The 22,865-nt window shown below is 53.2% G+C and overlaps 1 protein-coding gene across 1 annotated transcript in view; it reads left to right on the forward strand.

Annotated features, from left to right (window-relative positions):
* Nucleotides 1–22,865, forward strand: part of PNPLA7 (patatin like phospholipase domain containing 7) — a 182,873-nt gene that overhangs the window by 10,400 nt on the left and 149,608 nt on the right. The window contains exons 6-13 of the mRNA XM_054393395.1: nt 2,712–2,800; nt 3,702–3,842; nt 5,663–5,822; nt 7,271–7,351; nt 13,238–13,366; nt 15,086–15,166; nt 16,339–16,483; nt 17,289–17,381. Of these exons, the coding sequence (XP_054249370.1) occupies nt 2,712–2,800; nt 3,702–3,842; nt 5,663–5,822; nt 7,271–7,351; nt 13,238–13,366; nt 15,086–15,166; nt 16,339–16,483; nt 17,289–17,381 (919 nt within the window). The remainder of the gene's footprint in view (nt 1–2,711; nt 2,801–3,701; nt 3,843–5,662; nt 5,823–7,270; nt 7,352–13,237; nt 13,367–15,085; nt 15,167–16,338; nt 16,484–17,288; nt 17,382–22,865) is intronic.

A 22,865-nucleotide genomic window follows, 5' to 3' on the forward strand; every position in this document is an offset into this window, starting at 1 on the left:
GCTGTGGTCTCAGCAGGGCAGAGTAGAGAGGCAGAAGAACTTCCCCAGCCCTGCTGGACACCTTTCTTGCTGCACCCCAGGATCCCATTGGCTCTCTTGGCCACAAGGGCACATTGCTGTCCCATGCAGAACTTGCTGCCCACCAGCACTCCAAGGGCTTTCTCCATGGAGCTGCTCTCCAGCAGGGCAGCCTCTAACCTGTCCTGGTGCCTGCTGTTATTCCTCCCCAGATGCAGGACTCTGCACTTGTCCTTATTGAGCTTCATTTGGTTTGCCTGCACCCAGCTCTCAGCCTGTCCAGGTCATGTTGGATGCTGCACAGCCTGAGGGGTGTCAGCCAACCCCAGTTTGGTATCATCAGAACTTGCTGAAGGTACTCTCAATGCCCTCAGCCAGGTTGTTGAACAAAACTGGACCCAGTACTAATGATCCCTGGGGAACACCACTGGCCACAGGCCTCAAAGTTGACTCTGTGCTGCTGATGACAACCCTCTGAAGTCAGTTTGTAAGCCACCTCAGGGACCAGCCATCTATGCCACACCCCCTGAGCTTTTTCTATGAGGATGTTATGGGAGACAGTATCAAAAGCTTTACTGTTGGTTGGACTTTGTGTATTTCTGGTAAAATACTAAGATTTCATTTTTGGAAAGGAAAAAAGCTTCGGAACTCGTTAAAGATTTCCTTGGTGAGAGAAACTTTTCCCTGGGATTCAGCTCTTTGAGAGCCAACCAGAAAGCTGCCCTCGGTTCGAGGTCCCTGGGGCGCTGCAGTCCTGGCCATGCAGTTGCAGCGTTTGTCCAGACGGTGGCGCACAGCGGCCGTTACGAATAAGCCGAAGCCTCCCTGCAGCTCTGTGCTGCTGGTCCCAATGGCAGCACCGTCGAGGTTGGAAAAGACCTTCAAGACTTGAGTCCAGCCATTAACCCTGCCAAGTCCTCCACTAAGCCATAGCCCCAAGCAACACATCTACAGAGCTTTTAAACACCTCCAGGGGTGGAGCCTCCTCCACCCCCTGGGCAGCCTGTGCCAATCCCTGACCACTCTTGCAGCAAAGAAATATTTCCTCATCTCCAGCCTAACCCTCCCCTGGCACAATTTCAGACCATTTCCTCTCCTTCTGTCATCTGATAGTAGGGAGAAGAGCCCAACCCCCACCTCACTGCAACCTCCTCTCAGGGAGCTGTAGAGAGCAATGGACCACCCCCCCCAGCCTCCTCTTCTCCAGACTGAACACCCCCAGCTGCCTCAGCTGCTCCTCCCCAGCCCTGTTCTCCAGACCCTTCCCCAGCTTTGTTGCTCTTCTCTGGAGCTGCTCCAGTCCTCAATGTCCTTCTTGGAGTGAGGGACCCAAATCTGACCCCAGTGTTCTTGGTGTGGCCTCAGCAGTGCCCAGCACAGGAGGATGATCCCTGCCCTGCTCCTGCTGCCCACACCAGTGCTGACCCAGGCCAGGCTGCTGGTGGCTTTCTTGCCCTCCTCTATCACGTGAGACTAGAGAGAAGAGACCAACCCCTACCTCACTGCAACCTCCTCTCAGGGAGCTGTAGAGAGCAATGAGGTCTCCCCTCAGTTTCTTTTTCTCCAGACTAACCAACCCCATTTCCCTCAGCTGCTCCTCCCTAGCCCTTCCCCAGCTTTGTTGTCTTTCTCTGGACCTGCTCCAGCCCCTCAATGTCCTTCTTGGAGTGAGGGCCCCAAAACTGAATGCAGTACTCAAGGTGTGGCCTCCCCAGTGTAGAGGTCAGAGTCCTGCTGGCCACCCCATTGCTGATCACAGCCAGGATGCTGTTGGCCCTCATGGCCACCTGGGCCCATGCTGGCTCATGAACCAGTTTGTCAGCATCACAGGATGCTGGAGGAGTAGTGAAGCTTTGAAAGTTGCTGGTGTGCCTGATGCTGGCTGTGCCTGCCTGAGAACTGTAGAGCTGAGGGGTTTTTTTCCCCTCTGCCATCCCTGGGGATGGTTGCTACAAAGGGTGCTCCACTTGCTTTGGAGAAAGAAAGTGCTCCTGGAGTAGATGTTCCACTCCTCCAAGGTCTTCTTATGTGAGTGCTTTCCTCTGCTCATGTTCTAATGACTTCCCTGGTGAGACCTCACCTGGAATATTGTATCCGGTTCTGGGCTCCCCAGTTCAGGAGGGACAGGGATCTGCTGGAGAGAGTCCAACAGAGAGCTACCAGGATGCTGAAGGGCCTGGAGCACTGCCTGTGAGGAGAGGCTGAGAGCCCTGGGGCTGTGCAGTCTGGAGAGGAGGAGACTGAGAGGGATCTGCTCAATGTCTATCAATATCTGAGGGCTGGGGGTCAGGAGGGAGGGGACAGGGACAGGCTCTGCTCAGTTGTGCCCTGGGACAGGACAAGGAACAATGGATGGAAACTCCAGCACAGGAGGTTCCACCTCAACAGGAGGAGGAACTTCTGCACTGTGAGGGTCACAGAGCACTGGAGCAGGCTGCCCAGAGAGGTTGTGGAGTCTCCTTCTCTGGAGACTTTCCAGCCCCATCTGGATGTGTTCCTGTGTGACCTGTGCTGGATTCTCTGGTCCTGCTCTGGCAGGGGATTGGACTTGATGACCTTTGGAGGTCCCTTCCAACCCCTAACATCCTGGGATCCTGTGACTTGGCAGATGAGTTGGAGCCTTTGCAGGGTTGGATTTTTGGTTGGTTTGGCTTTTGCTAAATGTTTGTTTTGTTTTCCTGATTCCCTCCTAGGTCACAACTCTTCCCAACTCCCTGGTGGGGAACACTGTGCCTCGCCAGAGGATGCGCAAGAGGGCAAAGGTTTTGTCTTTGGCTAAAAGGTATTTGGGGGTCTTGGGGACTGGGAAAATCCATGGCAAGGAGGGTGGTGTGGTGGGGGGTTGTTAGTGCTGTGGACCCTTGTCCTTAGCAGAGCACTGGAAAGCTCACACAGCTGCTGGGAGGTGTTCCCCTGGGAGGTTTGCTCAGAGGAGTGGTTGCTGCAGGCAGTGCTGGCTCTGGTTCTGCTGGAAAAGGCTGGAGGGTGGAATGGTGCTGGCTGATGTTGCTGCTAATGGGTAACCAGGTGAGCCTGCAGCCAAGGAGTGTGGTGGGGCTTCCTGGGAGGGTGTTTGCCAAGGGTGTGCTCAAGTGCCTGTGTCTGCTTTTGGGGAGCTTGGAGCAAGCCAGAGGGGCTTTGATAGAGGGCTGGAGACTCCCCCCTTTGGGGACAGGCTGGGAGTGTTGGGACAGTTGAGCCTAGAGCAGAGAAGGGAGACCTTAAAGCAGCTTTCCAATACCTGAAGAGCCTTCAGGAGAGCTGGGAGGGACTTTTGACAAAGGCTGAGAGTGCCAGGATGAGGGACAATGGCTTTAAGATGGAAGAGAGGAGACTGAGACTGGAGATGAGGAAGAAATTGTTGAGAGTGAGGCTGGGGAGACACTGGCACAGGTTGCCCAGGGAGGCTGTGGCTGTCCCTTCCCTGGAGGTGTTCAGGGCCAGGCTGGATGAGGCCTTGAGCAACCTGGGCTGGTGGGAGGTGTCCCTGCCCATGGCAGGGGGGTTGGAACTGGATGAGCTTTGAGGTCCCTTCCAACCCAACCCGTTCTAAGATTCTGGCAGTCTATGAGCCTGGCATGGTGTGCCTTTGGGGCTGCAGGCAGCCTGGTGTCAGCATATAGCCAGGGCCTAAGCAGATGAGGAGACCTCCTGAACTTCATGACTTGTGTTTTTCTCCTCAGGATCCTGCGTATTAAGAAGGAAAGTCCAACTCTGCAGCCAAAGGAACCACCTCCTTCTCTGCTAGAGGCAGACCTGACTGAATTTGATGTGAAGAATTCCCATTTGCCATCAGAAGTTCTCTACATGCTAAAAAATGTTAGGTAATGTTCAAGGGAAATCTCTGGAGTTTTGGTTTTCAAGGAACCTGAAGATTTGGTAGTTGGGGCCAGGTCTTAAATTTCATGTCTGCATGGTCAGCATCTTTAGGCAGTTGATTGGAAATTCATCTGAGCATGAGGAAGGAATAAAAGTGTAGAGTCTTGCACCTGGGAAAGAAAAACCCCAGGGATCAGGATAGGTTGGGGACTGACCTGCTGGAGAGCAGTGAAGGGGAAAAGGCTCTGGTGGTCCTAGTGGATGGAAGGTTGACCATGAGCCAGCAACGTGCTCTGGTGGCCAAGAAGGCCAAGGGCATCCTAGGGTGGATTAAAAGGGCTGTGGTGAGTAGGTCAGAGAGGTTCTCCTCCCCCTCTCCTCTGCCCTGCTGAGGCCACTTCTGGGTCCCTCAGTTCGAGAAGGACCTCAGGGAGCTGCTTGAGAGAGTTCAGCACAGAGCCACAGAGCTGCTGAAGGCAGTGGAACATCTCCCTGTGAGGCCAGGCTGAGGGAGCTCTGGGGCTTGGAGCTTGAAACAGAGGAGCCTGAGGGCTGCCCTCATTGCTGGGGATAAAGATGTGCAGGGCTGGAGCCAGGCTTTGCTCAGGGATGTCCAAGGACAGCACAAGGGGCACTGGGGGCAAGCTGGAGCAGAGGAGGTGCCAGGGGAACAGAAGGGGAAACTTTGTCACTGTGAGGGTGCTGGAGGCCTGGAGCAGGCTGCCCAGAGAGGTTGTGGAGTCTCCTCTCTGGAGATTTTTCAAGCCCCACCTGGATGTGTTCCTGTGTGCCCTGCTCTGGGTGACCCTGCCCTGGCAGGGGGTTGGACTGGATGACTCTGGAGGTCCCTTCCAGCCCTTAATATTCTGTGATTCTTGGACTGTTCATTAGATACCATGCTGGCAACCCACCAAGGTGCAGAATCTTTGACTTCTCTGGCTAAACAGGTTGCAAATGGACTCCCAAGTCAGCTCTCAATTCCCTGCAGCTCTTTGGCAGGTTGAGAAGAAGGGAAGGTCCTTGTGCCTGTTCAGCCAGGGGTTAAATAGGCTGAGACAGCAAAGAGGATGAGGTTGTCCAACCTGTACCTTTAGTTTTGCTTCTCTATGCCCATTTTCCTCCCAGTTCTGATATGATTTAGTCTGAAGGTCATACACTCTCTAATAAAGCTGCTATTTAAGTCATCTAAACTTTCTGCTGTAGAATGATGATCTCCTGTGACTAATTGATGCTGCAGCAGAATTGGATTAATTGATCCTGTTGAAAGTGAGCTCATGGAGCTGTGGGGAGGGGTCCTGCTACTGCTGTGCACAGAATGCTGAGTTTTAAGATGAATATTTCTGTCTGCCTGGAAGTGGCTGAGCTGTTTCAGTAGTCAGGAAGTCCAGTTTCACAGAATCACAGAGTGGTTTGGGTTGGAAGGGACCTCAAAGCTCATGCAGTTCCCACCCCCACCATGGGCAGGGACACCTCCCACCAGCCCAGGGTGCTCAAGGCCTCATCCAGCCTGGCCTTCAACACCTCCAGGCTTGAACCCCTCCAGGCTTAACTTCTCTGGGCAACCTGTTCCAGTACCTCACCACCTTCTGAACCTGGTGGCATTGCTCTGAATGCATCTCAGGAAGGAGCTGCAGCATTTCACTGTTCTCTCAGTTCTGCCCTGGGGAGTTCTGCTCCTCCTGCCAGCAGCTGACTCTGGGCTTCCTCTGCTGGTCATTCCTGGGGGCTTTGCTGACTTAGGGAGGATATTTCCAAGGCAGTGGTGATTTTTTTTTTTTTTTTTTTTTAAATCTGTTTCTATCCCTCTGCCTGTTCTTTCCTGCAGGGTCCTTGGCCACTTTGAGAAGCCTCTTTTCCTGGAGCTGTGCAAGCACATGGTTTTTGTGCAGCTGCATGAAGGAGAATACATCTTCCGTCCTGGGCAGCCAGACAACAGCATCTATGTGGTGCAGGATGGCAAGCTGGAAGTTTGCATCCAAGAGAGTGTAAGGAAAGCCAGCTCCTGTGTGCCTGCTGAGCTGAATCTGTTGGCATGAATCAGGAAGCGTTGATTAAGCTCAGACGTTTGAAGCAGAGTGCTTTAGAAAGGATTACTGCCAGCCCTTCAGGGCCATGATCTTTATGAAGATCAAGGGTTTTAGCTGTGGTCTCCCCTCTGTCTTAGCTAAAGGAGTAAACCACAATGCTGAGCAGGCATTCTGGTGTCCTCATGTCCTCTAGTTGCATAGTTAGGGAGGGGAGGGTGCAAGATGGGCTTGGCATAGCCTTGGAAACATTCAGAGTCACAGAATGGTGGGGGTTGGACCTCTGAAGGTCATTGAGTCCAACTCCTCTGCTAGAGCAGGGTCACCTAAAGCAGGTCACACAGGAACATGTCCAGGTGGGCTTTGTAATCTCCAGAAATGGAGACTCTACCACCTCTCTGGGCAGCCTGCTCCAGGGCTCTGCCACCCCCACACTAAAGAAGTTCCTCCTCATGTTTAGGTGGAATTTCCTATATTCAGGTTCCTGCCCATTGCCTCTTGTCCTGTCACTGGGGACCATTGAGAAGAGTCTGGCCCCATCCTCCTGACACTCACACCTAAGATGTTTGTAAGCACTGAGATCATCCCCCCCCAGCCTCCTCCCCTTTTGGGTGGGAGTTACATCAAGTGATTGGCCTCCCCTGCTCTGGGCATCCAAAACACTTCCTAATGTGCTGGTGTGGTAGGTAGAGACTTTGGCTGGGAGGTGGAAGATTCAGAGTCACTTTTGGGTAGACAGAGGAAATAAATGACAGGTGAGCCTTAAAACGTTGGGTGTTAGCCCTGGGGACCCTTCTGCCAGTTTAGATGAGTTCTTCTCCAGGCTGAACACCCCCAGCTCCCTCAGCTGCTCCTCCCCAGCTCTGTTCTCCAGACCCTTCCCCAGCCTGGTTGCCCTGCTCTGGACCTGCTCCAGCACCTCAATGTCCTTCTTGGAGTGAGGGGCCCAAAACTGACCCCAGGATTCAAGGTGTGGCCTCAGCAGTGCTGAGCTTTTAGTTTCTGTCTTTTAGTCTTTTAAGTTATCACTTTTAGAGGACTGGTGTAAAACGTTGGTGTTTGAGTTAGCACATTTCCATCAGAGCAGACAAAACAAGCAGCCAGGTACAGGCTGCCCAGAGAGGTTGTGGAGTCTCCTTCTCTGGAGACTTTCCAGCCCTGTCTGGATGTGTTCCTGTGTGACCTGTGCTGGATTCTGTGGCCCTGCTCTGGCAGGGGAATTGGACTTGAAGATTTCCAGAAGTCCTTTCCAACCCCTAACATCCTGTGAGGTACACTGGGAGCCATTTCTCTTAGGGCTGCTCAGGATGTGTGGCAGAATGAGTGCAAGTTTCTCTTTGGAATGCTGCTCTGTGTGTGCCAAATATGCAGCTGTGAGCCTGCAGTAATCTTCTGTCTTCCACTTGCAGGATGGAACAGAGATGGTTGTGAAGGAAGTGCTGGCAGGAGACAGTGTCCACAGCCTGCTCAGCATCCTTGATGTCATCACAGTAAGTTCTTGCAGGTGCAGGTCTCCTGCAGTGCTGCTTTGTGGCACAGAGCCTGTGTGGGAGACTTTGCACATTGCTAGGAAGGAAGCAGAATGCAAAGTGTTTCTTTGACCAGTTCCTGTTCTCCCACAAGGTCTTAACAACTCTAACCTTAGCTGTGTGGTGTGTAAGGTGGTTGTGAAATGTGTGTGCTTGGCAGTGGAGCACTGCCTGTTCCTGACAGGCTGTGGCATTTGGAGGACACTCTGCTGTGGCCACAGGTTTCTGGAACACCTCCAGGGGTGGAGCCTCCTCCACCCCCTGGGCAGCCTGTGCCAATCCCTGACCACTCTTGCAGCAAAGAAATATTTCCTCATCTCCAGCCTAACCCTCCCCTGGCACAATTTCAGACCATTTCCTCTCCTTCTGTCATCTGATAGTAGGGAGAAGAGCCCAACCCCCACCTCACTGCAACCTCCTCTCAGGGAGCTGTAGAGAGCAATGGACCAACCCCTCCAGCCTCCTCTTCTCCAGACTGAACCCCCCCAGCTCCCTCAGCTGCTCCTCCCCAGCCCTGTTCTCCAGACCCTTCCCCAGCTTTGTTGCTCTTCTCTGGAGCTGCTCCAGTCCTCAATGTCCTTCTTGGAGTGAGGGACCCAAATCTGACCCCAGTGTTCTTGGTGTGGCCTCAGCAGTGCCCAGCACAGGAGGACAATTCCTGCCCTGCTCCTGCTGCCCACACCAGTGCTGACCCAGGCCAGGCTGCTGGTGGCTTTCTTGCCCACCTGGGCACCCCCTGGCTCATCTTTAGCCACTGTCAACCAAGCACCCCCAGGTCCTTTTTTCCACTGGGCAGTTTCCAGCCACTCTGCCCCCAGCCTGGAGCATCCATGGGGTTGTTGTGACCCAAGTGCAGGACTCAGCACTTGGCTTTGTTGCACCTCATGCAAGTGGCCTTGACCCATGGATCCAGCCTGGCCAGGTCCTTTTGCTGAGCCTTCCTACCCTCCAGCAGAGCAGCCCTGGCACTTTCTGAGGCTGCAATCAATTCCCTTGTCCAGACCATTGATAAAGATATCAAAGAGAACTGGCCCCAGCACTGAGCCTGGGGAACACCACTGGTGACCAGCTGCCAGCTGGATTGAACTCCATTCTCCACCACACTTTGGGCTCAGCCATCAGCCAGTGAAGCATCCATAGGTTCATAGCTGACCTGATGTTGTGTTTCAGTGTGCTTGGCTGTCTCTGCTCATCACAAGGAGCTCTTATTCTGTGCCAGGAGCTTTAAGGGAAACTGTGAAGTTTCCCTTGCCACTTTCAGAAGCAAGCAAACATCTGTCTGGGTGCTTGCCATGAAACTTATTGAAAGTGATAAACAATGGTTAAGCTTGGTCACAAGAGAGAAATGGTATGAAAATGATTGGGACTGTCCAGGTCTAGCTCTTGCTGTCCCATTCAGATTAAGAGCAGATTCAGAGGTGGCTTTGCCCCTGTTACTTCCAGCAGTAGAGGTTTTTCATGACAACATTGTGAGGAGGGCAGCAGCACCAACACCAGTCCTGTTCCTTTCCTGTTTTCTTGGTGAATCAATTAGAAGAAGTCACAGAATGTTTTGGGTTGAAAGGGACATTCAAGCACATCCAGTTCCAGCCCCCTGCCATGGGCAGGGACACCTCCCACCAGCCCAGGGTGCTCAAGGCCTCATCCAGCCTGGCCTGGAACACCTCCAGGGAGGGGACAGCCACAACCTCCCTGGGCAACCTGTGCCAGTGTCTCCCCAGCCTCACTGGAAAGAATTTCTTCCTCATTTCCAGTCTCAATCTCCCCTCTTCCAGCCTAAAGTTGTCCAAAGGAGGAGAGTCCACAACCTCTCTGGGCAGCCTGCTCCAGGCCTCCAGCACCCTCACACCAAAGAATTTTCTCCTGTTCAGATGGAACCTCCTGGGTTCTAGTCTGTGCCCACTGCCCCTTGTGCTGTCCCTGGGCACCACTGAGCAGAGTCTGGCCCCAGCCTCTTGCCCCCTACCCTTTAGCTGTTGCTGAGCATTGCTCAGCTCCCCTCTGGGGCTGCTCCTCTCCAGGCTCAATACCCCCAGGGCTCTCAGCCTTTGCTCCTCACAGAGCTGCTCCAGAACTTGGGCTTGCAGCAGTGTTGTAGTGGGGAGGAAGGCAGGCAGGAGGGGAGGAAGACAAAAATCCCAGCAGTGGGATAAGTAGAACATGCCAGAGTTTTGGAGGCAAAAAGGATTTACCACTGCAGGGGGAAGAAAGTGAGGCAGCTGCATCTTTTGTGGCAGATTTCTTACCCAAACTCATTGGGATTTGGCCATTAGCTGTCACCTGGAGTCAGCTGCTGCTTCAGCTGTGACATCTGTCACCTGCAGCAGTTAATTTCTCTGCAGAACATGACAGAGCAGTTACCTGCCTTGAGAACACAAAGTTCTGTGTTGCAGCCCCCCTGGTTCACTCCTGATTATAGCTGCTGGTGCCCTCAGTGTGATGCTAAAGCAGAGTAATTTGAGCAAGGGGTGCTCCCTGTGCTGCTGATGGCAGCTGAGAGAGCTGACAATTACAGAACATTTCCTCTTCATCTCCCTCTGACAGCCTCTAGCATGTTCCCAGCCAGCTAGAGGTTGGGCTTGGCCCTTTGAAAAGTGGTGAAGGGCCTGGGAAAAGGGAAAATTGCACCCTGGAAAATGAAGGCATGGGCTGCTCTTTGGAGGGAGAGAGGCTGCTGCATCATTATCCTTCATTAGCCTAAAAGTGCTTTGCTGAGAGGCTCTCGGTGTTGGATTGTCCTCAGACAAGCACTGCTCAGAAAACAATCCAAACAGACCACCTGAGTGTGACACATGGGGCTTGTTTTGCTCTTTCCAGTAAGTGTTTTGGAGCACTGTTCAGCTTACTGCTCACCCTTGGGCCAGGAACTAAAGATTTAACAGATTTCTTTAGTTTCTCACTTGGTTTTTCACTGGCACTGAGTGCTGCCAGCCCAGCCCCAGCCTGTCCTGGGCTGAGCCCCAGCAGTGTGGGCAGCAGGGGCAGGGAGGGGATTCTGCCCCTCTGCTGTGCTCTGCTCAGACCCCCCCTGCAGTGCTGGGGCAGCTCTGGAGTGCTCAGCACAGCACAGACAGGGACCTGGTGGAGCAGGGCCAGAGGAGGCCACAGCAATGCTGGCAGGGCTGGAAGCTCTCTGCTTGAGGCCAGGCTGAGAGAGTTGGGGTTGTGCAGCCTGGAGAAGAGAAGGCTCCAGGGAGACCTTCTGGTGGCCTTTTGGTGCTTCAAGGGCTGAGCAGAAAGCTGGGGACAGACTTTTTCTCAGGGCCTGTTGTGAGAGGACAGGGGGTGAGGGTTTGTAACTGAGAGATTCAGAGTGGAGGGAAGGCAGAAATGCCCAGAGAGGTGAGGGATGTCCCATCCCTGGAGTGATTCCAGGACAGGTTGTTTGGGGCTCTGTGCAGCCTGCTCTGGTTGCAGCTGTCCCTGCTGACTGCAGGGGGGTTGGACTGGATGAGCTGGAAAGGTCCTTTGCAAGCCAAGCCCCTCTGTGCCTCTCTTTGGTGTGGAGATGGGGAGGCAGGAGGGCTGCTGGCAGGGGCAGTGTTGGCTGTGCTTAAAGCAGGCAGGGTACAGCCTCCTGTACACCTGAGTGTGAGGAGAAGCCCAGATGAAGCCAGGCTTCAATCTGACCTGCAGAAGAGGAATGCTGCTTTTGTTCTGGGGCATAGGAGAAGCACACAAATGTCCTTTGTTAACTTCTTTCCTTCATAAAAGGAAAGTCAGGAGAGCTGAGGGCACCTAGTAGCTTTGCACTGGAGGTCAAAGAGATGTTTAAAATTGCAACTCCCTCAGGAACCTGAAGATCAAAGCTATTAATGCCAGCCCCAGAGCTTCTAAAAAGGTCAGCTGAAGATGGTGTAATTAAGAAATTGGTTCCAATTAACTTAATTTAATTTTAGAATCTGTTTGGTGGTGGCTGCCAGAGCAGCAGGCAGACAGAGCTGGAGCTTTTATTTCCCAGAGTGGATGCAGTTGTGCAGGAGGTGTCATGGAATGGGTTGGGTTAGAGGGGACCTTGAGGATCATGGGTGGCTTCACCTTGTGTGTCTGGTTAGAAGGGGCCTTGAGGATCATGGGTGGCTTCACCTTGTGTGTCTGGTTAGAAGGGACCTTGAGGATCATGGGTGGCTTCATCTTGTGTGTCTGGTTAGAAGGGGCCTTGAGGATCATGGGTGGCTTCACCTTGTGTCTGTGGTTGGAAGGGACCTTGAAGATCATGAGTGGCTTCACCTTGTGTCTGTGGTTGGAAGGGACCTTGAAGATCATGAGTGGCTTCATCTTGTGTCTGTGGTTAGAAGGGGCCTTGAGGATCATGGGTGGCTTCACCTTGTGTCTGTGGTTAGAAGGGACCTTGAGGATCATGGGTGGCTTCACCTTGTGTCTGTGGTTAGAAGGGACCTTGAGGATCATGGGTGGCTTCACCTTGTGTCTGTGGTTAGAAGGGACCTTGAGGATCATGGGTGGCTTCACCTTGTTGTGTCTGGTTAGAAGGGGCCTTGAGGATCATGGGTGGCTTCATCTTGTGTCTGTGGTTAGAAGGGGCCTTGAGGATCATGGGTGGCTTCATCTTGTGTCTGTGGTTAGAAGGGACCTTGAGGATCATGGGTGGCTTCACCTTGTGTCTGTGGTTAGAAGGGACCTTGAAGATCATGAGTGGCTTCACCTTGTTGTGTCTGGTTAGAAGGGACCTTGAAGATCATGAGTGGCTTCACCTTGTTGTGTCTGGTTAGAAGGGACCTTGAGGATCATGGGTGGCTTCATCTTGTGTCTGTGGTTAGAAGGGGCCTTGAGGATCATGGGTGGCTTCATCTTGTGTCTGTGGTTAGAAGGGACCTTGAGGATCATGGGTGGCTTCATCTTGTGTCTCTGGTGGGAAGGGGCCTTGAGGATCATGGGTGGCTTCACCTTGTGTCTGTGGTTAGAAGGGACCTTGAGGATCATGGGTGGCTTCATCTTGTGTCTCTGGTGAGAAGGGGCCTTGAGGATCATGGGTGGCTTCACCTTGTGTCTGTGGTTAGAAGGGACCTTGAGGATCATGAGTGGCTTCATCTTGTGTCTCTGGTGAGAAGGGGCCTTGAGGATCATGGGTGGCTTCACCTTGTGTCTGTGGTTAGAAGGGACCTTGAGGATCATGGGTGGCTTCACCTTGTTGTGTCTGGTGAGAAGGGGCCTTGAGGATCATGGGTGGCTTCATCTTGTGTCTCTGGTGAGAAGGGACCTTGAGGATCATGGGTGGCTTCATCTTGTGTCTGTGGTTAGAAGGGACCTTGAAGATCATGGGTGGCTTCATCTTGTGTCTGTGGTGAGAAGGGACCTTGAGGATCATGGGTGGCTTCATCTTGTGTCTGTGGTTAGAAGGGACCTTGAGGATCATGAGTGGCTTCATCTTGTGTCTGTGGTTAGAAGGGACCTTGAGGATCATGGGTGGCTTCACCTTGTTGTGTCTGGTTAGAAGGGGCCTTGAGGATCATGGGTGGCTTCACCTTGTGTCTGTGGTTAGAAGGGACCTTGAGGATCATGGGTGGCTTCACCTTGTGTCTGTGGTTAGAAGGGACCTTGAGGATCATGGGTGGCTTCATCTTGTGTCTGTGGTTAGAAGGGACCTTGAGGATCATGGGTGGCTTCATCTTGTGTGTCTGGTTAGAAGGGGCCTTGAGGATCATGGGTGGCTTCACCTTGTTGTGTCTGGTGAGAAGGGACCTTGAGGATCATGGGTGGCTTCACCTTGTTGTGTCTGGTTAGAAGGGACCTTGAGGATCATGGGTGGCTTCACCTTGTGTCTGTGGTTAGAAGGGACCTTGAGGATCATGGGTGGCTTCACCTTGTGTCTCTGGCCCTTCCTCCTAGGGTCACCCTGCTCCCTACAAAACCGTCTCAGCCCGAGCAGCCATCCCCTCCACCATCCTGCGGCTTCCCGCAAGTGCCTTTCAAGATGTCTTCAATAAGTACCCTGAGACCCTTGTCAGAGTGGTACAGGTGAGCTTTGTTGTTGGCTAGAATTGGGGGTGGGGGGCAGGGATCACTCTCAGAGTCAGGAGGAGGATGTTGAAGCTCAGCACAATGTCATCATCCTTGTACAGATAAGGCACTGGTCAGTGTAGCTTCTCTGCAAGGTTTGGACTGGTTCTGCTGTTCCTCTCACTCTTGGAGGCCCAGAGTGAGTGATCTCAGCATTAATCATGACCAGGAAGAAGTAATTCTGTACCCATTCTGCATGTGGTGGCCTCTTGAATCAGCCTGACCTGCACTGTAAGCCTGTGGGTCCTGCTGGAGCAGAGTGTGCTCTGCCCCAAGGAGGCTCCAGAATGCCTCAGAAGGTGGCCAGCACTGCTGCTCCTTCTGAAAAAGGACTGAGGTGCCCTCAGCAGCTGTTGGTGGGGAGGTGATGTGTGTACACCTCCCAGGGTTCAGACTGACCTGGGAATCTCCAGCTCAGAAGGAATTGCCAGGAGGGAGCTGTGCTCACCCTTAGCTTTAAGGTCACAGAATCACAGAGGGTAGGGGTTGGCAGGGACCTCTGGAGATTGAGTCCAACCCTCCTGCCAAGGCAGAGTCACCTAGAGAAGGGCACAGGAATACATCCAGGAGGATTTTGCATGTCTCCAGAGATGGAGACACCTTAACCTCTCTGGGCAGCCTGTTCAAGATGAAAGAAGTTTCTCCTCATGTTCAGATGGAACTTCTGATGTTCCAGGTTGTGTTCCTTACCCCTTGTCCTGTCACTGGGCACCACTGACCAAAGCCTGGCCCCATCCTCCTGACACCCACCCTTGGAGTACTGATCAGTGTTGATGAGCTGCCCCTCAGGCTGCTCTTTTCCAGACTATAAAGCCCCAGTTCTCTCAGTCCCTCCTCATCAGGGAGATGTTTTACTCCCCTCCTCTTGTAGCCCTTCACCTAGGTCACCTCCCCTGGCCTTGCAGGGGCTCAGGGAGCTCTCAGGGGAGCACAGCAATGTCCTGTATGTCCTGCAGGTAGGGGCCAGTGCAGGGACTGCTGCATGAACAAGTTCAACCTGACAGTGTGCCAGGTGGTCCCACAGGTACCCCAGGCTGTGGGGGCAGGTGACCTGCTGAGGCATTCTGCCCTCTCCTTGTGCTTTACTGTCACTTCAGATTTTTTCTGCCCTTCAAACTGTTCCGGTGTCTGGATGATTTCTGAGTGACACATGGAGCTCCCAGTGCTGATGGCTGAGAAGATCAGATCATGATACAGATTTAATTAGCTCCTTGGGAGCTGAGACACAGGAGAAGGAGGAGGGCTTGAGAGTGGGAATGAGCTGCCAGGGCAGAGGAAGGTCAGGTAGCAGTGATGTCTTAGGTTGGAGTGCTTGGAGAGCACAGGCTCTGCCTGGGGAGCAGTGGCACCATTCCATTCAGGAGCAGGAATAATTAGAATCAAATACTCTTATTTCAAGGCATGTTTATTGAGGTTTGCAGACAGCAAAAAGCATTTTTTGGTGTTTGAGAGGAAGGCTTTGGGTTCTTGTGCTGTCAAATGATTGTGAAGTCTTTGCTGAATCCCTTGAGTCTATCTGCCTCAGTTTCTCAGCTGTTAAAGAGGGTTCAGCTGAGGGTAGTCTGCATTGCATGGAGTGCCTCCAGGAACTCTGCTCCATCACTGAATGGCAATGCAGGAAGGAGAGTGGGAGAGTGCTGAATCCATCCCTCTTGCTTCTTGATTTCCCACCTGTAGATCATCATGGTGAGGCTGCAGAGAGTGACCTTCCTCGCCTTGCACAACTACCTTGGGCTGACTCCTGAGCTCTTCAGCTATGTAAGTCTGGGGTACATCTGCTCTGCTCCTCCTGTGCAGCCTGGCCCTGACTGGGCACAGGGAGGTTCTCCTTGTTCCACAGGATCATGGAACAGATGTTCCATGTCCAGTCAATAGTGACAGTACTTGAGAAGTAAAGAAATCCCCAAAAATCTACCTTATGCTGGTGACTCAGGAACTGGGAGAGAAACATGAATTTACTAAGCCCCAGAATCCCAGCATGGTGAGGGCTGGAAGGGACCTCTGGAGATCATCCAGACCAAGCCCCTGCTAAAGCAGGGCACCCACAGCAGCTTGCCCAGGAGCACAATGCCCAGAGGGGGTTGGAAGCTCTCCACACAAGGAGACTCCACAACCTCTCTGGGCAGCCTGCTCCAGGCCTCCAGCAGCCTCACACCAAAAAGGTTTCTCCTCCTGTTCAGATGGATCCTCCTGGGCTCCAGTTTGTGCCCACTGCCCCATGGCCTGCCCCTGGGCACCACTGAGCAGAGTCTGGCCCCAGCCTCTTGCCCCCCAGCCTTTAGCTGTTGCTGAGCATTGCTCAGCTCCCCTCTGGGGCTGCTCTTCTGCAGGCTCTCAGCCCCAGGGCTCTCAGCCTTTGCTCCTCACAGAGCTGCTCCAGGCCCCTCAGCAGCTTTGCAGCCTCTGCTGGATTCTCTCCAGTAGTAATTTTTCTCTTGAACTGGGACCCAGTTTTCCAGATGAGGCCTCACCAGGGCAGAGTAGAGGTGGAGGAGACCCTCCCTTGACTTGCTGGCCACACTCTTCTGCAGGCACCCCAGGAGACCATTGGCCTTCTTGGCCATGAGGGCACACTTGCTCTAAAGGGCTGGAGGAATCCCTCCAGACTGGTGTCTGCCCAGCACCAGGATGGTTAAGGAGCCCTGGCATGGGGTAATGATCCTGAGTCACTGCCTCCTATGCCAGTTCAAAGGATGATGTACCCTTGGTGGGGCAGAATCAGGTCAGGGACTGTGTAAAGAAACTGGTCTCAAGTCCATGGGTTGTGATGGGGATGCTGAGGGAGCTGGCAGGTGCCACTGCCAGGCCACCTTTGATAATTTTGCTCAATCCCCACAACGGGGAGGAGTCCCCTGGGGTCAGTCCAGGGCCCAGGCCTGTTCCCCATGCAGGTGTGGTTGATGTTTGCCTTTTCTCCTTGCCTCGTGCAGCAGAGCCAAGCCACCCCCCTCACCTCTGTCACCAGTGTCACAGCTGGAGGGAGTTCAAGCAAAGCAGTCAGGAGACAGCTGCTGAATGCAGCTGAGGAGGATCGTGGAGAGAAGCTGGAGAAGGCTGGGGAAGCTCTGGAAATGGGTAAGGGTCTGGCAAGGTCCTTGGTGATGTCCTGCAGCTGTGGTGCTATTGATCAGAGGATGTTTATTGGATTAGAGGAGTTAGGGATTGTCTTAAATCAGTGTCAGGTCTGAAGTCTTTGGTACTCCTGAGCCTTAATAGGAAGTGATTAGGGTTGTTAATGGTGGTGGGGTGGGGAAGGCACAGAAAGAAGCTCCTCCTGTTGGTTTTAGAGTAGGAGCTGGGAAAATTCTGCACTCCAGGTAGTAGCAGAAGAATTGCTGGGGGTGGAAGGGGCAGTGTGGAGGCTAAAGCTGGGAAAGTAAATTGAGTGGAATTTTGTCTCTAATCCTGAAAATTCTTTTAAATGAAATTAAAAGCAGCCAGGAAGTTTAACCAGTGTTTGACATTGGGGCTTCAAAACCCTGAACACAGTGGGTTTTACAAGTGGGGAGTGAGGGGTTTCACAGAATGGGTTGGGTTGGAAGAGTCCTTAAAGATATCCAGATCCAACCCCCTGCCATGGGCAGGGACACCTCCCACCAGCCCAGGGTGCTCAAGGCCTCATCCAGCCTGGCCTGGAACCCCTCCAGGGAGGGGACATCCACAACCTCCCTGGGCAACCTGTGCCAGTGTCTCCCCACCCTCACTCTCAACAATTTCTTCCTCATCTCCAGTCTCAATCTGCTCTCTCCCAGCTCAAAGCCATTGCCCTTTGTCCTGTCACTCCCAGCCCTTGTCAAAACTCTTGCTGGGGACATTTCTCTTATGAGGGAGCCCCCTGGGGAGTCCCTGCCCCTTGTGTAACTTCTGCTTTACATTTCAGATTCGTTGAAGGTTTCTGGCACAGAGAACTCTGAGCATGTGTTCAGAAGAAGCCTTTCTTCACCCCCCTGTGCAGGCTCTGCAGAGCCTTCTAGTAAGTAGTGCTCAGCAAAATGCTGGGCAGCACATAATGTGTGCAATCATGGGGGGCATGTCTGGGAGCAGTGGGTTAGAGAAGCAGGGAGATGAGCTGAGATAATCATCTTCCACTAGTGCTGCTCCCTAACTCATTTGTCAGAAATTGCTGCTCTGGAGTAACAAATGAGCTGTTAGCAGAGAACATTCCCTTGCTGGCTTTATTAGCAGTGGGGAACAGGCAGTAATGTGGCTACCCAGAGAGCTGCAATTGAGGAGCTTTATTAATTGATCCAATTGGAAGCAGGGGAGCTAAGATGATCTGCTCTCATCCTTCATGCACAGGATGACACAGGATTCCAGCTTGGCTGATTGTCCCAAAGAGCACATGAGATGGCTCTGTTGCTTTTAGAGGAATGGTTTGTGAGTAGGTCATGAAGATGATCTGAATGCTCTGATGAGACCTTTATAGGCTGAGCTCTCTTGATGCTGCAGTGTTCCTTTTGGTGAACTTCAGCCATCTCCACTGCAGGCATCTTCCTCTGATCCAGTTGTTTAGGTCAGATTAATGATCCAGGTAGAGAAACTGGAACTTTGGTGAGGGGACAGCCACAGCCTCCCTGGGCAACCTGTGCCAGTGTCTCCCCAACCTCACTCTAAAGAATTTCTTCCTCATCTCCACTCTCAATCTCCCCTCCCTCTCCCAGCTCAAAGCCATTGTCCCTCATCCTGGCACTCCCAGCCCTTGTCAGAAGTCCCTCCCCAGCTCTCCTGGAGCCCCTTCAGGTACTGGAAGTCTGCTCTGAGTTCTCCCTGGAGCCTTCTCTTCTCCAGGCTCCCCAACACTCTCAGCCTGTCCCCACAGGGGAGGTTCTCCATCCCTCTGATCATCTTCATGGCCTCCTCTAGACCCTCTCTAGCAGCTCCACACCTCTCATGCTGGGGGCAGCAGAACTGGATGCAGTGTTGCAATTGGGCTCTCAGGATAACAGAGCAGAGGGCCTGGATCATAATCAGATCATTCTTCTGAACCAGGGAAATGAGTTAAAGGGAGGAGTTGAACTGCCCTGTGCAGGCCTTGGCTCTGTTTTCATTGGTGTTAGATTGTTCTGTTCTGAGCCATGACTCAGTGGTGACTAAAGTAATCCTTCCTGTGGACATGGCCACTTCCCTAGGCAAACAAAGTAGTGCAGTGAATCCAACCATCAGGCTGTGCTCTCACACAGTCAGACCAGGGCAGGTGGAGAGTTGGGCAGAGGGGAACCTCATGAAATTCATCAAGGGCAAGGGTAGGGTCCTGCATCTGGGGAGGAGTAGCCTCCTGCAGCAGTACAGGTGAGGGAGGACCTGCTGGGAAGCAGCTCCAGGGAGAAGCACCTGGGAGTGCTGGGGGACAAGTTCCCCATGAGCCAGCAGTGTGCCCTTGTGGGCAAGAAGGCCAATGGTGTCCTGGGGTGCATGCAGAAGAGTGTGGCCTGCAGGGCAAGGGAGGTTCTGCTCTCCCTCTACTCTGCCCTGGTGAGGCCACATCTGGAGTCCTGGGTCTGGTTCTGGCCTCTCCAGTTCAGGAGAGACAGGGAACTGCTGGAGAGAGTCCAGGGGAGGCTGCAAAGCTGCTGAGGGGCCTGGAGCAGCTCTGTGAGGAGCAAAGGCTGAGAGCCCTGGGGCTGAGAGCCTGCAGAAGAGCAGCCCCAGAGGGGAGCTGAGCAATGCTCAGCAACAGCTAAAGGGTGGGGGGCAAGAGGCTGGGGCCAGACTCTGTTCAGTGGTGCCCAGGGACAGGACAAGGGGCACTGGGCACAAACTGGAACCCAGGAGATTGCATCTGAACAGGAGGAGAAAGTTGTTTGTTGTGAGGGTGCTGGAGGCCTGGAGCAGGCTGCCCAGAGAGGTTGTGGAGTCTCCTTGTGTGGAGAGCTTCCAACCCCCCCTGGCCATTGTGCTCCTGGGTAAGCTGCTGTGGGTGCCCAGCAGGAGCTTGGTCTGGATTTGCTCCAGAGGTCCTTTCCAACCCCACCCTGCTGGGATGCTGTGATCTGCCCAGGCAGCTCTGTCACACTGCTGTGGTCTTGTCCCTCTGTGTTCTTAGGTTTGATGTGGAAAGATCTCTGCAAGATAACAGTGACTGCATCCATCTGTCCTTCCTTTCTCCTTTTCTGTGTCATGGGAGTTATTTCAGGGTACACAGAGCTTATCAGAGGGAGAAAGTTAATTTTTCCTGACAGAAGGAGCATATCTAATTGGGTAATTATGGTTTGCTTCAGTTCATGGAGCTGATCCCTGTTCACTGCACAGAGGTTCCAGTCCCTCTTCAGCTCACACAGACACCACCTTGGTGTCTTTAATGAAAACATGAAGATCTTGCTTCAGGTTCTCTTCCCTACCTTACTGTGTGTTCAGACTCCATGGGCATGTTTCTTGTGTTTATTACTCAGAGTAAGGAGGACTGTCTGTTATTAGAGCCATGCAGGTGCTGTCATCTCAGCTTGGCTCCTTAGAACTAACAAAAACTGCTGCAAATGGTTTGAAGGAAACCATTTTTGCTTCCCTTGCTCCAGAGGCTGGGCTGTGCTTTCATCTGGTTCTGGTGTGTAGCTGTCTGCCTTGAAACAGGGCAGTTGTGTAGGTGAGGAAATACAACCCTGCTGGCTTAGGGTGCTCTGCCTGAACAGGATATTGACCCTGTGTAAGGAGAGAGAGGTAATGAAGTCATGTGGAGTGTCTGAGCTGCTGGACAGAAACATTGGGTTTGGGTTGGAAGGGACCTTCAAGATCATCCAGTTCCAACCCCCTGCCATGGGCAGGGACACCTCCCACCAGCCCAGCTTGCTCAGGGCCTCATCCACCTGGCCTTGAACACCTCCAGGGAGGGGACAGCCACAGCCTCCCTGGGCAACCTGTGCCAGTGTCTCCCCACACTCACTCTGAAGAATTTCTTCTTCATCTCCCCTCTCCCAGCTCTAAGCCATTGTCCCTCATCCTGGCACTCCCAGCCCTTGTCAGAAGTCCCTCCCCAGCTCTCCTGGAGCCCCTTCAGGTACTGGAAGGCTGCTCTGAGGTTTCCCTGGAGCCTTCTCTTCTGCAGGCTGAACAGCTTCAACTCCCTCAGCCTGTCTTTGTAGGAGAGGTTCTCCAGCCCCCTCTGATCATCTTCACAGCCTCCTCCTCTCCAGCAGCTCCAGGTTGTCTCTCTTATGCTGGGGGCCCCAGAACTGGATGCAGTGCTGCAGGTGGGGTCTGAGCAGAGCAGAGGGGCAGAATCCCCTCCCTGTGCTGCTGCTCTCCCTGCTTTAGGCCACACTTCATTAGCAGGAAGAAGTACAGCCACAGGATCTTGTGTGTGGTATCTTCATCAGTTTTAAGGTTCTTGGAAGTAAGTGCTCCCAGCTCAATGCCTTTAAGGTCAGACAGCAGCTCTCTTTCTTTGATTACTGTGTTAGGGTTTTTTCCAGGGTTGAGGGAATCTGTTTTCCCTTCCTCAGAACTGAAGCCCAGGTACCCTGCAGTGTGTGCACAGGAGCACAGGACTGGCCCTGTTAGGGAAAGCAGCAGGTAGTGCAGCAGGTGAGACTTGGAAGGCTCTGCAGAGGGCCCTGGCCAGGCTGGCCTGAGGGGTTAGGTCATTGCATGGGATACAGCAAGGCCAAGTGCTGGGTCCTGCACTTGGATGACAACAACCCCATGAATGTCTCAGGCTTGATGAAGAGGCTGGAAACTGCCCAGCATAGGAGGATCTGGGGGTGCTGATCAACAGCAGCTGAAGTTGAGCCAGGGTGGGTCTGGGTGGCCAGGAAGGTCACCAGCATCCTGGCCCTGGTCAGCAATGGTGTGGTCAGCAGGAGCAGGGAGGTGATCTTGCCCCTGTGCTGGGCACTGCTGAGGCCACACCTTGAACACTGGGTTCAGTTTTGGGCCACTCACCCCAAGAAGGACATTGAGGAGTTGGAGCAGGGCCAGAGAAGGGCAACAAAGCTGGGGAAGGGTCTGGAGAACAGGGCTGGGGAGGGGCAGCTGAGGCAGCTGGGGGGGTTTAGCCTGGAGAAGAGGAGGCTGAGGGGAGACCTCATTGCCCTTATAAGAGGTTGCAGCAGTGAGGTGGGGCTTGGTCTCTTCTTCTAAGTACCAAGTGACAGGGCAAGAGAGAGCTGCCTCAGGTTGCAGCAGGAGAGGTTTAGGTTGGACATTCAAAGAAACTTCTTCACTGAAAGGGTTCTCAAAGCCTAGCACAGGCTGCCCAGAGAGGTTGGCTGAATCCTCATCCCTGGAGGTGTTTCACAGAGGCAGAGCTGTGGTGCTGAGGGCCATGGCTTAACCCCAGACAACAGAGTTAGAGAATGGTGATGATCTCAAAAGTCTTTTCCAAGCAAGAGCATTCTGTGAAGGGAAGAGGCAGCTGAAACACTGCCAGGGCCCACGTCAGATGCCATTGTTTGTGCAGTGACTTTCAGCCCAGCAGTGTGTGGGATAGCAGTGAGCATGTGTTCCCCCTGGAGCATTGCATTCCACTCTTGAGTTTCCCACTGCCTTCTGTTCTTTTGACTCAACAGTTCTAGTTAAAGCTTGTTCTGCTGTTTCCTTTCTGACTCCCATTTGAGCAACAAGACAGTTTAATTAATCACTGTGTGGGAAGCTCAGAGCTACGACTGAGAGGGAGACTTCTGCTTTGAATAGGAGTCTGGTAGACAGAAGCTTCCACTCTTAGGATGCCTCCTTTCCCCTCTCTCTCATTTCTTTAATATGCAGCCCTGGGCAGAGGATGCTTTTCATGCCTACATGCCCATTACCAGGTGATTTAGTTGTAACCTGAGAAGGCTCTGGTTAGTCTTCAAATGCATTTGGTGTGCTGGGGCTCAGTGCTTTGTGGAGCAGCCTGATGGAGAGGGAGTGAGAGCAGCACCTGCGGAGTCACTGGATGGCAGGGGTTGGAAGGGACCTCCAGAGATCATCAAGTCCAACCCCCCTGCCAGAGCAGGGTCAGCCAGGGCAGGTCACACAGGAACACATCCAGATGGGTCTTGGAAGTCTCCAGAGAAGGAGACTCCACAACCCCCCTGGGCAGCCTGCTCCAGGCCTCCAGCACCCTCACACCAAAGAAGTTTCTCCTCATGCTGAGGTGGAACCTCCTGGGTTCCAGCTTGTATCTGTTGTTCCTTGTCCTATCATTGGGCATCATCCAAAAGAGCCTGGCCCCTTCCTCCTGACCCCCACCCCTCAGCTATTCACAGACATTGATCAGATCCCCTCTCAGCCTTCTCTGCAGACAAAACATCCCCAGAGCTCTCAGGTGTTCCTTGTAGCAGAGATGTTCCAACCCCTTCATCATCCTCACAGCTCTCCTTTGGACTCTCTCCAGCAGATCCCCGTCTTTCCTGAACTGGTGAGCCAAAAACTGGAGATAGTATTCTAGGTGTGGTCTCAGCAGGGCAGAGCAGAAAGGGAGGAGAACCTCCCTAGCCCTGCTGGACACCTTTCTTGCTGCACCCCAGGATGCCATTGGCCCTCT

The sequence above is a fragment of the Indicator indicator genome, chromosome 28, assembly GCF_027791375.1.
Source record: "Indicator indicator isolate 239-I01 chromosome 28, UM_Iind_1.1, whole genome shotgun sequence".
NCBI lineage: Eukaryota > Metazoa > Chordata > Aves > Piciformes > Indicatoridae > Indicator > Indicator indicator.